General features: G+C 39.5%; 1 protein-coding gene across 1 annotated transcript; it reads left to right on the plus strand.

The window, feature by feature from the left end:
* Positions 1-3,389: 3,389 nt before the first annotated feature.
* On the plus strand, positions 3,390-13,806 carry LOC309677959 (acyl-coenzyme A synthetase ACSM4, mitochondrial-like; the record flags this gene model as incomplete). The annotated part of the gene is made up of 13 exons (XM_082490867.1): positions 3,390-3,590; positions 3,840-4,050; positions 5,374-5,581; positions 6,436-6,579; positions 7,443-7,599; positions 8,489-8,568; positions 9,513-9,636; positions 10,387-10,467; positions 10,618-10,719; positions 12,159-12,286; positions 12,395-12,494; positions 13,127-13,246; positions 13,720-13,806. The coding sequence occupies 13 exons, from the start codon at positions 3,390-3,392 to the stop codon at positions 13,804-13,806; spliced, it is 1,743 nt and encodes a 580-aa protein (XP_082346993.1).
* Between the last annotated feature and the right edge of the window lie 2,458 nt (positions 13,807-16,264).

Here is a 16,264-nt window from a genome sequence, read left to right on the forward strand (position 1 = left end):
ACTGCCCTGCCTTTATCCAGTTACTGAGAAAGAAAGAAGCAAAGGAGCACTAAGCAGCAGGGTTTGCTGCCTAAATGGCTACTGTTGTATCAGCCAAACTAAGAGGCTGATAAGGTTGATAACAGCTACCACCAGTGGAGCCAACTGCATCTTTCCACAGGAAGATTAATGTAGTTAATTACTTCCCCATCTTTAGCAGCGTTTAGAAAAAAATTATCTGTGGGGAGGGTGAGTTTACTGTTTCTGTAAATAATCAGAACCCTGGGGAGAGGGTGAGAGAGCACAGGAGGAAACACTTGCCCACGGAAGTACCAGTCAGTTTATAGTGCACTTCTGTAATTAGACAGCCTGCTCTTGTCACCGTTATGCAGCGCAGAGCTGCAGACAAAACAGTAAGTGAGGTACCTGGGAAACTATTTGAGAGCTGCTCCTCTGCTTAATATTTGGTTGTCTGTTGCACTTACAGAGATACTTATTATGAATTTGATTTAGAGCATGCTGAAATCAGGGAAAAACTCTCATTGCTTTGCATATGTAATTTTAATGTCTTTATTTCTTCAGTGCCTTGTCTGTGAGGCTCCCATCTCTGCTTAAGTGCCAAATTGTAGCTCAAGTAAGATAATGCTTGTAGGTTAAACCAGAAGATTTTGCCATTGATTTTCAGTGGTAGCACAATTTCATGCAGCTAATATCTGTACAGTAAACTTAAGGTACCAAATATACTATTTCATCCTTAGGATAGCTATCAGCTATGTGAACTATGAGGCGTCACTTGATAGTCTTTGCAGAACATGTTAAGAAATATCTTACAAAAAGATTAAGAAGTTGCTGTTTACTAGAAATGGTTATTCCTATAAGTATCTGCCAGTCTGTAATTGTAGCAGAAACATCTTTGACCCTTAAATGGTGCTGAAATTTGTGAGCTTTACACCCAAAGCTTTGGCCTCTCTGGAGCAGACCAGGTGTTCTGGTGGTTGTTCCGTTGGCACAGGCAAGGAAAGAGCTGACCTGAGGACAGATGGATTCAGATTAGTAGAACCGAACTTATAGTTAAAGAAATTGCCTTCAATAATGACTCTTCCTTCCTCTTGAGGAGTGGTAAGTGCTGCTTTGCTCCTTCATGCCCTTAGACTAAAGGATGAAAAATATGGTATCAGGAGGGTACTGCTAAAAGGAAGGGATGTTTGTAATGGTGGTTTATGTGGTAGCCTCCATTTTCTTGGCGGTGAAGGATCTTGGGTGGCAGATTGCTTCAATTCAGGTTGTTTTCATGGCTGATATGAGCGGGGCTGGGTTTTAAGGGAACTCTTTCCTATCAATCTCAAAGGCTGTTGGGTTGTAATGCACCTTGAGACGTGTTCCATTAGCACTTGTGCAGGGTGCCTAATGAAATCAGAGGGAGCTGTGTATTCAGGCTGGTTGCAAGATAAGATCACACGTAAATACAGATGCAGCAATCAGGTACTAAAGAAAAAAAAAAAGCTGAAAGATAAGAGTCTCCTGTTTGACTTTGTGGTCTTTTTCTTTTCGTAACAGGCTGTTTTCCAAAGATGTCTTTCAAGTAACATCCTAGGAGGGTTAAAAAGCATGTTTCAGAACAACAGGGAAAAACTAACAAGGCCTGTTTGATCTGAACAGGCTGTGTTGTAAGCTCATAACGCAGCCTAAGGCTCCCAGAGCACAGGTAGGACGACAAAATCATTTGCTTAGAGAGCTAGTTTTCCCCTGTCTGCCACTGAAAGAAATAGCGGTCAATTCAGATCCCTCCTGGAAACCTCCTGCCAGGGAATAGGCACCATTTTGGAAAGGGTTTTAACCTCTATGTCCTGGAAGGAAACTGGAGTAAAAGGAGGATCATTCAGCAGTCAGTCCTGCCATGACAGATTTGCAATGAGGAGTGGAGTGGGATTTAGCAGAACTGAACAGAAGAATGAAACTGGTGGAGTACAATGTTTTCTCTCAGCCGTACAGCACATTAGGTCACATATCTGCACATTTCTGCCTCAGTGCTAACTAGTTCTGGCTCTTTCATTTTGTGCTTTGCAGTTTGAGAGCTATGGAAAATCTGCCTTCTGCAGAAGTCACAGGCCAGTCAGCAGGAAACCTTGGATGCAGGATAAATACAATTCTTGGGCCTTCTGCTTTGTTACCACTCACACCCTGGAAATTGTTGTGTGGTCGAGAGCCATTGACATATGCCTCACATGTGAGCACCTTCTGTTTGCATTTCTCTGTTTTGCCTCGCAAATACAGTGATTTTAGAGTGATGTCAGTAACTGTTATTTGTTGGCATTGAACACTTTAAGCTGTCACTATATGTGTGCTTGCAATATATAATGCAAAGGTGAAAGTAACAGCGTAGTATCCCTGTGAGATAGGTACATACTGTTGGCTATTAAACAAGGAGAAGGCCACGGCACAGAAAGATTTAAAAGCAAAGCTGGCTCCACTGAATTGAGGGAAAAATTCCCTTAGATTTAATGCGGTGGGTAGATTCTTACGGACTTGATTACACTCAAAACAAGTTTATCAGAAGATTCTGCATCTACGAGTACAGATCCAGTTTTCTTGACTTCCAAGGCTGGTATTTAAATAACAGGAGTATCATCCATTCCGTCTCTTCCACATCTTCCACACTACCTGTATGTTGTGTTGGAAATACTAGAGAAACTGGAAGTGCTGGGATTTCCTTTGCAAGTTTGTTTTACAATATGTATCTTTCTCAAAGTTGCACACTGCAGCTGAGGTGCAAAGCAAATGGAAGTCTTTGGCATTTCACCTTTGCTTGCCTAGTGTTTATTCCATGCCCTCAGTGAAAATAGAACTCACAAGGAAATAAATCAGAGATTCGTCAGTTTTACTGGTGCGTCAGTTCAGTGTGAATCGCCATCTAGTGTATATTTTAGACATAGCATAATTACAGAGACTGATTTAAATCGAGGGGATAAACGAAGTGTCCTCAAAGCACTTTCTAACTAGTGGCATTTTATTTCTGTAGGTAGGCAAAGTAAAATATAAAATTTAAAGGAATCGAGATAGATATTTAGAAAAGGACTGGCAAGTGAAAATTTAGAGAGGCGATATGAGACTCATTCATCAGGTGGCAAAGTAGAGGACAAAGATTATAATGAAAAAACAGTACACAAATTCTTTGCCAGAAAAGGAGGAACACTTACTTTAAGAACCACATAAAATAATGGGGAAAACCAGGGAGGCACACAAACAGTCTATTTATTCAAGCTGGTTTGGATTAATTTATCCAATGTCACAAACTGGACAGCATCCAATACCTGGCGGTTTTTAAATGTATTTTCTTTTGTTTCAGATGACTGATTCCTGTAGGCATGCATCTGATTTTTTCCCCACTGTCTGATAAAACATCATTTATCATGAGAACATTTATTAAATCGTGGATTCCTCAGTGTTTGCGGATTCTCAGGTCGCCTTGCAGATTATTCCATGGATGCAACAGGGTTCTTACATCTGAGATTATTTCATATTATGACTCTATAAACCAGTGTAAAAAGGAACTGCCAGAATATTTCAACTTTGCGAGTGATGTCTTAGATGAGTGGTCACAACTGGAAAAGGTAATATTTTTTCTTTTACTTCATAGACATGGGAACAAATCTCAGATGATACAAATAAATTTTCCTGATGGATACTGGATAATATTAGCTGCAGAGTAGAATGCACTAATTTATTTTCTTTGACAGAAATATAGGTTTCACTTTAAGAGACTAGTTGCCAGGGATGACTTGCCTAGTCTGAAGTTATTTTGGATTGAAATTAAACCTTTTAAGGGTTGTCTTATTTTAATATCTTCTGTTGCGTTGTAGGATGGAAGACGACCAGCAAATCCAGCTTTTTGGTGGGTAAATGATGAGGGAGAGGAAGTGAAGTGGAGCTTTGAAGAGTTGGGAATCCTGTCCAGGAAAGCAGCTAATATACTTTCTGAGGCATGTGGTTTGCAGAGAGGAGACAGGGTTATAGCAGTTCTTCCTCGTGTTCCTGAATGGTGGCTACTGAATGTAGCCTGTATCCGAACAGGTGAGTAACCTTACTGATCTCTTGGGTGCAGAAAGAAAATAAATAGAAGATATGAAAAATATGCTAAAATAATGTGAAGAAAATGTAAGGAGGAATATGCTACTACGCCCTGTACGCTTCAGCTTTTGCGTAGGAGAATTGGTAGCACCCACACAGGAACCAAAGTGACATCGTACTAGGTGCTGAACAGATACGGTCCAGTTAAACAGCATCCTCAGCTGAAGCCAGTGAAGGACAAGTGGTTACAATCTAAGGCCAAATTTGACCAGATACCTTATCAGTGTGGAGAGTTTTAATGCAGTAAGTTATATGACTAGACTGGTTAATAAATCAAGACAGTATATTTTTGGCTCAGCTGTTAGAAATTGTAATTTCTTAGGAAGAATTTGACCCATTGCATTTTTAGACTGCTAAACATCCATGGTGAAAAATTCAGCATCAACAGGGACATGGTTAAGTATTTTATCACACTTTTAAGCTCTGTGATTCTTGCAGGTTGTAAATGGGGCTAAGACTCAGGGAATCCAATTCTATTGCATCCAAGATTTTCTGGACTATGACATGGGAATATTAGTCAGTATCTCAGTGCCTTAGTTTCCCAATTGTAAAATTTGTTAGACACCTCTGAAAGTCCAAGAAAACTGAAATCAGTCTGTAGATCAAGTCTATTGAAATCCTGGGGAAAAGGAGGTATAGAAATGCACTAAATTGATTCCTCCCCCGCCCCCAGCTCTGAAAATGTGATTTCAGTCACATTGTACTCTGTATCCAAGCTTACGTTTGTTCCCATTACAAAATGAATCCAGGCTTGAGGGATATGTTGACTGAGCAATGTATGTAAGCTACCTGGCCTTAGTCTATTTATCCCATATCAGAGGTATTAATTCCTTATTGAAATGAATAATGGCTTTATTCCAGGTGTATATATAATCCAAATGCTGGCCTTATTCATATACTTACGGCATTGATAATCTCAACGCTTCCTTCCTGAGTTATGAATCATGAAGGAAGTGCTCAAAAACACTTTAAATCTAGGCCTTAGTCATGATCTAGATACCTTTGATATGGATGACACAAAGGGTGATATGAGGTGCATCAGTGTTACAGTGTTTGGAGGTCTTTCAGAGCGAGGTGATTCCAGGTCATTCCTAGGCCACAAATTCACCCAAGCTCTGCCTTCAAACATGAGTTATATCTGCCTCCCATTTCTCAAAGAATAAGTTTTTGGCAAGTAGCTCAGCTTTTCTATGGCTGGGATCATGTCCTGTGACCATAATAAAGAGAAATGGTCAATTTTCTAAATTGCTTGTTGCTTTTTTCCAGGAATTGTCTTTATTCCAGGAACATCCCAATTAACAGCCAAAGACATCTTATACCGACTCCAGGCTTCGAAGGCCAAGTGCATCATTACCAGTGATACACTGGCACCTGCAGTGGAATCTATCATGCCTGACTGCCAGTTTCTGAAAAGCAAACTAATTGTAGCCAAAGGGAGCAGAGATGGGTGGCTGAACCTCAAAGAACTCTTTGCGTGAGTATCCAGCTGTTTTACCATCATCCCTGTGAGGTGAAGGAAGCTGTATCAGTCAGGTGGTATTCCTGAGTTTTGGGATTAATTTCCAAAATACATTTTTGCATCCCTCTGCCAACTCACTGTAATCACTGCATTAAGTACAAATCCCTCCAACACTCTTTTTGGGAACTGTATTCAGATCTTTCAGCTTCTCCTTACTCAACAGTCTGCTAGCTTTTGAAAGCTCTTTGCTTCCACTACGATCACAAGACAAGCACACAGAGTACTAATTTTGCAGTTGTTTTGTGCTTGTCTTCTAGAGCCCAGCCTAATGCCTCTTGTATTCAATGAGAAGGTACCCATTGCCAGCTCTTGGTGCTCAGCTAACATGGCATCAATTATTTCTTTCCTTGACTATCTTGGTTGCCCAGACAATTTGAATTGTTCATCAGTCTCTTGAACATAAATGGTATAATACATATCTAAGATTACCTTACCTGGCATAATAGCCTGAATATGGTCCCCGTTGACTTCAAATTGGGACACAATATGTATTGAGGCAGAAGTTGGTTTTGCATCTACCTGCTGTTCCGTAACAAGCACCTTGAGTGCTCTTGCCAAATGGTTGTTGACAAAGTCACTGGAATATGCTGTAGGTGTTCACATCTTCAAAGTCATGGCATACAGGGCACGCTTGTGACTAGCAAAATGTGCTCTCTAATTCTTACCTCTGGTATCCGATGCAACTATTTATTTAGTGAGATCATATAGTTTTGGACCATTTTCCTGTTTATCACCTAAACCTTAAAAAGATACTGCTTCTTTTGTGAAAAACTACATGTAGTAACCATCGTATACTCTTTCTTCTGAAGGGTGACATCTGCTGACCATAAATGTGTCAAGACAAGGAGTCAAGACCCAATGCTGATCTATTTTACTAGTGGAAGTACAGGTTCTCCAAAAATGGTGGTGCAGACCCACAGCAGTTACGGCATCGGATTTGCAACCAGTGGCAGGTATACCTTGCAGTTGCTCCCAGTGTCCTGATTTAGTGACATGGTCACAATTAAATTGAAAAAGTGTCTGCAAAAACTCCAGTAAGTGTAGGCCTTTCATGAGTGTAGGATCTTGCTTCTTCCTCACGTTTCCCCTCTCATGGTGAAACCCTCATTATTAAAAGCTTCTTGAAGACTCAGTTGAGATCACCAAACACAGTGTTCTGTCGCTCAGAGGGCTGACTGCAGAGTAGCAATAAGGATGGTCTCCTTACAGCAAAACCAGATAAAGTTGAGTGCTTTAGTATTATGTAAACCTCCCTTGAGAACCAAAGCAACCTTGGATCATAGAAGTATACCTTAAAAGTTACAGTTCAGTTTGAATCTGTGGCTTGGTACTGATTTGCTTTCATTGAACATCTTTTATTTATACTTCCCAAGGCGTGAGAAAATCAAAGGTTACATTTCCCGAGGCATTCTGAGTTGGAAGTTGGAGTAGAGTCCATAGAACTATTTGGTTAGTTTCCTAGGGAAATAACATGTGATTTAGCTGATGTCTGTAATCCACAAGGTGGGGAAAGCCTACTCCAAATGATCTGTTTGATTTTTGCTCTAGATCCAGATACAGCAACACAAGCCAAGGATGTTTTGCACTGTTCAGGGGCCAAGCAAATGCTTGAAATGTTAAACATGAGAGAATGAAGGGAAAATAAGAGAATATTCAAGATTCTCTTCAACTCTTACAAACGTCTAAAGACCGCCCACTTGCTGATGCCGCATCTTCTAATGGAAGCCTCCTGCCCTTTCCTTTAATTGTGCTGTGACCTGTGCCTGAGTCTCTTACACTCTGTGAAACATTTTTTTCATCTCTGCTTTATCATCAGGTACTGGATGAACTTGACTCCTTCAGATATAATGTGGAATACCGCTGATACTGGCTGGGTAAAATCAGCTTGGAGCAGTGTTTTTGCACCATGGATCTGTGGATCGTGTGTCTTTGTACACAATATGCCACAGTTTAAACCAGCAGTTATTGCAGAGGTAAGTGTAACATTTTATACTGTGAGTTTTATTTCCATTTTGCGTAAATAAAGCAAACAAGCTGGGCTCCAGTGCACAGGTACCCACTGCTCTGTAGCAGCAGGCATAGTACTTCCCACATCCCAAGCAATCACCCCTCCTTTTGGTGCTGAGTAAGCTAGAGGAACAAGTGTTTTCCCTCCTGGCTAGGCCATGTGACATAGCTACAGTGTAGAGGAGATATGGTGAAAAGTGCAGGATAAAAAGAATTTAGGATCACTGCTGTCTTGTCCCATATTAAGCGTAGAGCTCACTTCATGTACGGACTTACAGCTACTTTGGGCTCAGGGTGAGCACGAGCCAGTAATCGGAGCATGGCATAGACCTGAGTCAGGGTCCTGTTATCCTGAATTTTCAATGAGTCGCCAGAATGCCTATTCCTCCTCTCTGCCATTTTGCAAAACCAGTCAGCTGGCTTATTCTCCTCAACACTGGTCTCTTGTGTGGAGAGGAGACCCAGACTTTCCCAAGAATAAAACTGGAAAAGCTTTGGTCTAGTTTACTATTGTCACTTAGTCTTGAGCCTGAGACACAGTTGCTTTGGGAAGCAGAAAACAATCTTAATTGAAACTACTACTCTCAGTGGTCATTCATGTACATGAGTCATTTTTGTTGGACAGAAAGTACTATATTTTCTACAGCAGTGGGACTGACTGGTCCAGCCACTCCACAGTCGGGATTCATAGGCACTAATCCATAGTCGTTCTCTGTGTTGAATATGTGTTGCATTTTTATGATTTTTATTTTGCAGACATTTGAGCACACAAGTTGTGTTAATTAGCTGCACTTTTACAAGGTCAGACCCACCATTACATTTTCTTTTCAACAAAATAACTTTATATTTTTCTAGACTCTCTCAAGATACCCCATCACTGCCTTTTGCACTGCTCCCACTGCCTTTCGCATGCTGGTCCAACATGATTTGAGCAGGTACCACACATTTGTCTGTTGCAGGGGTAGCAGAAGGAGGCTGCGATATAATGCTGTGACAGCTCTGGCTGTTTAGTTCCTTATGGTGCCTATTTTTCTTCATTTAAAGGAAATCTAATTAGCAAAATTTGCTCTCAGAAAAGAAAGCTATGTTATGAAATATGAGACTGACTAATCACACGTTAGGCCAATCAGGCTTTAGGAATGGGTCTTTGGAAAGACAACACAGAGGAAACAAATGAGGGTTTTTTTAAGTCAGCGCTTCCTCTGAACTTATGGTTCACAGTTAAATTTAAATCAAGGTTTCAGGCAGCACTGGATCCAGGAATTACTGGAGTACAGTGGCGTTGTTCCCATATACTTGAGAATGAAGTGAGCAGTTAGAGGACTTCCACATGCTGGGTTATTTGGCAGCTGTTCCCACCACTTTTTTACACCGTAAAATACTCAGCTTATGAGGAGTAGTCAGTGTGATTTGTGAGGAGTTTTCACACCTTCAGTAAGGTACTTATTCATCTCACATCCTGACAAAAGCCAACCCTGGTTTAGCAGAGAGCTCAGGCTCTGTGTTCCTATTCAGCCTTCCTTTTGCTCTAGAAAATTCTCAGTGTCTTATTTGATCTTGGATGTCAGCACATAACTTGGCTTTCCATGAACATCTGATGTGCTTGTTCAGATTTCCAAGAAAACACCTTTGCTCAGTCTTTTTCCAGCAAAAATACCTACTTCCAGTGTCACACAGATAAACTACATTATCCTTAGTGGTAACACGAGCAATCTAGGAGTTCAGTCCAAGACTGCGTAACAGGATAATTATTGTCATTTCCCAAAGTAGCTTGTGAAGTTTTAGGCATACTTTGAAAGTTGATGGAGGCTGCTCAGTTAAGACCATTCACTACTCTTTTCAGAAATTAAGAAAGTTATTTCATTTGCTTTCTGTCAAGCTACAAGTTCATGAGTCTGAAACGCTGTTTATCTGGAGGGGAACCACTCAATCCTGAAGTGATGGCAAAGTGGAAAATCCAGACAGGGCTGGATATCTATGAAGGTTATGGCCAGACTGAAACGGTACGTTTGCATTAATTCTTGCAGTATGCCCTTTCAAAGATAACAGTACCAGAGGCACACCGTGCTTGATAAATCAATGGAAAAGGTAAGAATCACTTAAATGAACTTTATTAAAAAGTAGCTATGTATAATTATGATTACATAGTTTCAAAATCAATTAGCTGCATATTTTAATGTTTATAGGAAATACTATGACGACAGAGTTCAGCCCCCTGCAAAAATCACGCCAGAGATTACCTCAGATCAGATAACTTGTGGTAGATCCTTTCATAATCTTTACTTAAAAGGCAAAACTAAAAACAAAAAATAAAAAAATTTGCTCTGGGTATCAATTTGGCCTGTCCGAGGTTTTAATGAAAAATATGAAATTGGTTCACATCCTAGACTTCTCTGTAAGTGAACATTAATGAAGCTATTAGGAGTCAGATTTCAGGCATTCTCTCCTCTAACCCCGATATAGTGCCAAATTAATTGTCCCATTATTGAAATAAGATCTGTAATAATTTCACGTGTGGTCTTGCAAATTCAAGTGTTTGCAGAAGAATCCACTGGCTCAGGCTGAGCACAAGCAACCTCATTCCACAGGACTGACCTAAAACGCTTCTCAGCCCCTCTCTGATGTGCTTTAGTCCTGATTCAGTCCTTGTCGTGACAGAGTCACAAAGAGATGTTGAGCCTATTGCAAGCCAATAATAAAGTCTACAAGATGTTGCACAAACTAAAAAAAAAAAAAACAACTCTATTATGCAGGTAACAATATGTGCCAATATGAAAGGAATGGAAATTAAACCTGGCTCTTTGGGAAAAGCTGTTCCCCCTTATGATGTGCAGGTATGTCGATATGTTACATCTGAGCTCAGCTGCAGTTGTGGGTACGTGAGTAACGGACGACTGTCTTTGTCCCTCTCTGTCCTTCACATTGCTATAACGCACATATTTCACTGAACTAATCAAAGCAACGGTGATACGTCCTTTCTGCAGATCATAGATGACCATGGGGCTATTCTGCCTACGGGAGAAGAAGGCCACATTGCTATCCGAATTCAACCTACGCGACCATTCTGTCTGTTCTCTGAGTACTTGGTAAGTTTGAGTTGGCCTGTCTGTGCCAGCTGAGAAGCTTAAGAGAGACCTAGGGCAAAGTACTGTTGACTCACTGAGGAGCATAATTTCATCCAGCATCTTCACAAGGTCTCTCTAGTTTGCTTAAGGGTTTGAGCTTAATCAGTATGTTATTCCACTATTCCAGGATCAGACTGATGGGTAGGGTGTAACTTGTTCCAAACCTGTACCTGGCAGTTAGCATGGGCTTTATGTTCAGTACATCACTCCTTCCCTTCCATTCAACTCCTATCATTAGTTATGGATTAATGAAGGAACCCATAAAGGCTGCTGTAATATGCCATGAGCTCAGGGAGGCTTTCCAAAGAGCTCAGATATTTCCTCAAACCACTGTCAGAAGTACCCACAAATTGATCTTGTAAATATTTAAAAGTTACCCATTGCAGCATGCATTTATTGCTGTTGTCAGAGAGACCCTTTGTACAGTTGCCCGTCACACAGATGATGTGTGCAAGGTCAACAGCACAAAACCAAGCTACAGCACAAACCCCTCAGACGTAGATGATCATATGGCTTTGTGGCAGTGGCATATGTAGTATAGCATTACTATTCAAATAGGAATGCTCTACCCACTGAAAGCAGAACAGGCTTAAAAAACTGTGTCAGAAGAATGGCCATTTTGGTTCAGGTCAAACGCCCACCATTCCATCTGTGGTGGTGCTGAGTTGTAGTACATACTTAAGAAAACACTAGAATCATGCAAATGTAGTGGAGAGTATCTTTACATTTGAATCATCGTGTTGGAAAAGCTTTGGGGAAACTACCTGTGTGTTTAATTCTTTTCTGAATCCCCATAATATTTGGATATTTGTAGCAACCCCAAACAACAACTTGCACAAAGTAATTGCTCACTATGTGATAAAAACCCTTCTTTTGACTCAGTACTATTACTTCAATTTTTCATTATGTCTTCTGTTGTCAAGGTGTTTTCCTGTGTAATCTAGACCCAATAGATCAATGTAGATAATTAAGTTTTTCCTGTAGGTCACCTCATTTGTATTTTCGTCTTGAAGGTTAGAGGTGAAAAGTTTCCATTGACAGGAGGTTATTGTGGCAACGCCCTACAATAATTAATTGTTTCTCTGAAGAGTGGGTTATACATTTTAGTAATTTGCTGTGATAGATGAGCATTTCGATAGAGCACACCCTTTCTTCCCTAGAATATGAATCCATATATACACAAATACTCTTTTCCACCTCTCACATATTTCCACCACAAAACTGCTAATTATTGTGGCTGTCTTTTTTTTTTAATTGAAGGCATAAAATAGTATTGAACATTCTTATATTGAGAACAACTTTAAAAATTGTCTTTATCATTTTTAGCACCACTGCAAAGAAAATGCATTACATTTCACTAACAATTGGATGCATTTTTTGAAATGTCTGATTGTTGTCAGGATAATCCAGAGAAAACCGCTGCCTCTGTGTGTGGAAATTTTTATGTCACTGGGGACAGAGGGATTATGGATGAAGAAGGATATGTCTCATTTGTTGGAAGGTCTGATGATATAATTAATTCTTCTGGGTAAGTCAGTTGCTTTTAGCTTTGCTCATTTGCTTGTTAAAATTCAATCTGGAAAGACCAACTGAATGGCTCGCTTGCTACGGCTGTCCTATCTGCGTTTTGTCCTAGGTATCGTATTGGCCCGTTTGAAGTTGAAAGTGCATTAATACAACACCCTGCAGTCTCAGAGTCAGCTGTTGTCAGCAGTCCTGATCCAATTCGAGGGGAGGTAAAAAGAAAAAAAAAAAAAGATACAGAAAGGAATGCACTTTATTCTAAGCGTCAAGTTCCCTATATGTACTAGGCTTCCTTGGAATTAAGTATGTTGCAGATTTTTGAAATTAAGGTGGCTTAAAAAATTTTAAAACCATACCTTGACAGAGCTTGGAATTTCAGAATTATTTCCCTGTTTGCAGGGTTTGATATGGAAAAAAAGTCTGGTTCTTCAGACTTATTGTGGCATCTTTTTGTATAAGAAATAGAATTCAGATTATTTCTTTTTTTGTCACTAAGCACATGGTGGCAATGATATCCAGAATGTTTAATTTTCTTTTTATGTTTTTCAATGTTGCAACGTTTCTTTGAGCACTGGGGTGAAATTTTCAACTGTCTTTTTTTCTGTTCTACAACTTTTTGAAAGCTTAGTAGTGTATAAAGTTAAGAAGAAAAAAAAGTGGAAAAATACAAAAAATCCTATGCTACGGAATATGTCCTTCATAACATTGCATTCTGTAATAAACAGCCAAGGAAAAAGGGAAAGGAAAAACACTTCTGAATTTTGATGCTCAGTTTTGGCAACAAATGTATCCCTTTATTCCCAAGTCTGGAAGTTAATGGAGTCCCTTAACTTTTGTGGCACAGGTAGTCAAAGCCTTCATTGTTTTAGCTCCTGCTTTTGTATCCCATGATCCAGAAAAATTAACTCGTGAGCTTCAGCAACATGTCAAGAAGGTGACTGCACCTTACAAGTATCCGAGAAAGGTAAGTACACTACAAAAAGATGGGTCTTCTAATTGTATCAAAAATGAACATTTTTTGTCCTGCCTTGGGTTCTTTTCAACTGCATTCTGACAAAGACTGCAACCATAGTTAAATAAAATAAAATAAAAGTAAATCACCAGGTCTGTTGCATCTGTAGCCTTGGGTTCACTGTACGTCCTGGAAAGGACCCAAAGGGAGGAAATGGTAATATAACTTATATTTATCAGAGTCCAGTCTTCCTTTCATGAAATAGTAGGGTTTTCACAGTGACTCAAATGGACAAGGTGTTCAGTGCTTACCAATTCCTCCCTTGAGCTCTGTTCGAGGGAGTGTAGTGAGGAATTTCACCGTCCCGGCCCCAAGCTGTGCAGCTTCCCATCTTTTTACCCCAGCCATAAAAAAAGTGCCTTTCCTTGCACCTGGGAGATTAATCAGAATGTATTTAGCTATAAGTGAGCATTTTTGCCTTTCAGGTGGAGTTTGTTCAGGATCTGCCAAAGACGGCTACTGGGAAAATCCAGAGAAAGGTTCTGAGGAACAAAGAGTGGGGAAGAGTATAATATGATCTGGAAACTGAGGAGAGAAAATTTGCCATACCAGCCATTGCACATCACAGTTGGCATGTGGTCATGTCCCAGAGCACTAGGAGAACACATGGAAAAACAAGCTACGGGGGAAAAAAAAGGAGATAACACTCTTATGGCTTGAGGATGTGTGGTATCAGAACCACTTTTGCCATCGACCTGCAAATTTTCAGAAGGGAGAAGGTGCAAGTAATTAAGAATGAGGAATGGGAGAGAGAAGGGATAGATCTGGGAGCTTACAAAGTTTTAATTTTTTTACTGGAATTAGTATAAACAGCTTCCTTAAAAAAAAAAAAAAAGTGTAACTACAGCGTTTTGATAATTACAAATAAATGAGAAATTAAAAAAAAAATCTTTGTCCTGTACTGGGTATCAGCAGTGAAGTGATATTCTCTCTTCAAAAACTGTCACTATAACATTCCCAAATTCTTTCCAACTGGAAGGAGAAAGACATATTCTTTAACTACTTCAGCTCGGTGAATTTGTGATCTACTCAAATGGTTAAAGTGAGGGAAAAGAGAAGATTCAAAGTGCTTTAGGTTAAGGTGCAAATTATGCACAATTAACAGTGCTGTAAATGATTACAAGAAAAAAGTTACTCCACAGAAAGAATTGTGCTGCCTGGTCTCTTTTGTGCTATGTTCTGTTCTCATTACTTCAAAGAAGCAAATGATAAAGTAGAAAGGGTTTCACTCCAAATCCTTTTTGACAGAGCGTCCAGGTGTATCTGGAGACATGAAAGGCTAATCTTTACAGTGCCTCATTTGGGAAACACATGTCCTGAAAGCTGAATGAACTGAATGAAGAGGATCTACCCCAGTCAGTTCTCAATCTGTACTGTCCACAGCAAACAGGTCAGGAAAACGTTTGTCTGAATTCCTAGTGTTGCTGATCATTAAGAAGAAGCAGATGGTACTAAATCGGGAAAAAATAATTTCTGATTCTTGCAGCAGTTCAGAGGACCTTGCCATTACTGAGTCTTCTTCAATTTTCTTACTTCATTTTCACCTCTAAGTTTGCAGGTGGAAAAGTGCTAAAAACTGTTGAAGGCTGTCACGACAAAACTTTGCAGACATTTTTGTAGACTACAAGGGAATCCTGGATTTAAAATGTTTTTCAACTTACCAGTCTTGAATACCATTTCCAATCTTGAATACTGTTCCTGAATGTTCTTTCTCTCCTCTTTTCTTTACAGGCTATTGTGTAGATTTTGTCATTGCAGTGCTCTGAAATCTGAAGATTATAGTTAAAGCATAGAATTAGAGCAGACTAAGGAATAAGTAATATCTTACTATGTTATTAAAAAGAATAATCAAAATTATTAACTTTTCTGTAGAAGAAATGAAAGTGGATCCACAGGTTTTTAGCATTAACAGTGTAGGTCACAACCTCAAATAGGACCTATTTAGGGAATATTTAAAAGACCATTTTTCACCAGTAAAACCTTTTTAGATTGTTTTTTTTTCCACCAGATCCTGTTAATAGAGTTTTGATGTAAAATGTAAGTGCCATCTAAATAAATTTCTGCTCTGTTATCCTGATCCTGAAGTGGATGGCATTTAGGGACATAATATTTAATTTTATAACCATGTGATTCGTTCTCAGGAGCAAATGATATCCTATAGGATTATTTACAGCTGGTCAGTATTTCTCTACCACAGTCTCCACATAGCATGGAGAACACTGTGACTTGCTGTTGCTTTTGACAAAGTATCTGTTCTGGGGGGAAAATCTGCATCCAGATTTTTTATGCTGTCAGATATCACTGAAAAGATTAGGTTGTGCAAGTTCAAGGTATTTCAGTTTATTCGACTGATAGTCAGATTAAATATTACTGTAAACGGTCCTGCTAAGGAATAAGGACATAATTCCACTGTTAAATAAGTTACTTTTTCTTGAGGAATAAAATTTCACCTAAACTGAGATGCATGCATCAGAGATGTAAGGATAAATGGTTACAGTTGAAGACACAGGACAAGAGGTAAATGAACACAAAATGAACTTAAAAACCTGGGACAAAGAGCAAAACTTTGAAGCTTTGCTTGGGCCACAGAAATTCCACATGGAAAAGAATTTAATTGAGTTTGCCTATAATTTTGTTCCTAGTTTGTGGATAGATTGATCCTTTGTAAGAACAGAAAAGAAAATTAACCTGTATTTCAACAGTCACTCACCTAACTTTGTGTTGAGTTTAGTAGCTTGTGATTAGTGGTTGAAGAAGGAAAATCAATAGATGGACTCAGGTTTTAGAATCATCATAGGCCTCCAGGACTCCAGTGGCTCCTGCTCTGACTGTGGGCTCTTCCAGACACGAGGCAATTTTTTTCCATGTTTGATAATCTTCATGTGCACTTACGAGAAGTCTCTAAATAGCATTAAAATTTTTAGAGTTGAGCACAGTTCTGAAGCAATCTTCTAGACAGCTGAAAATAAT

The sequence above is a fragment of the Vanellus vanellus genome, assembly GCF_965231255.1.
Source record: "Vanellus vanellus genome assembly, chromosome: 14".
In the NCBI taxonomy this organism is placed as follows: Eukaryota; Metazoa; Chordata; class Aves; order Charadriiformes; family Charadriidae; genus Vanellus; species Vanellus vanellus.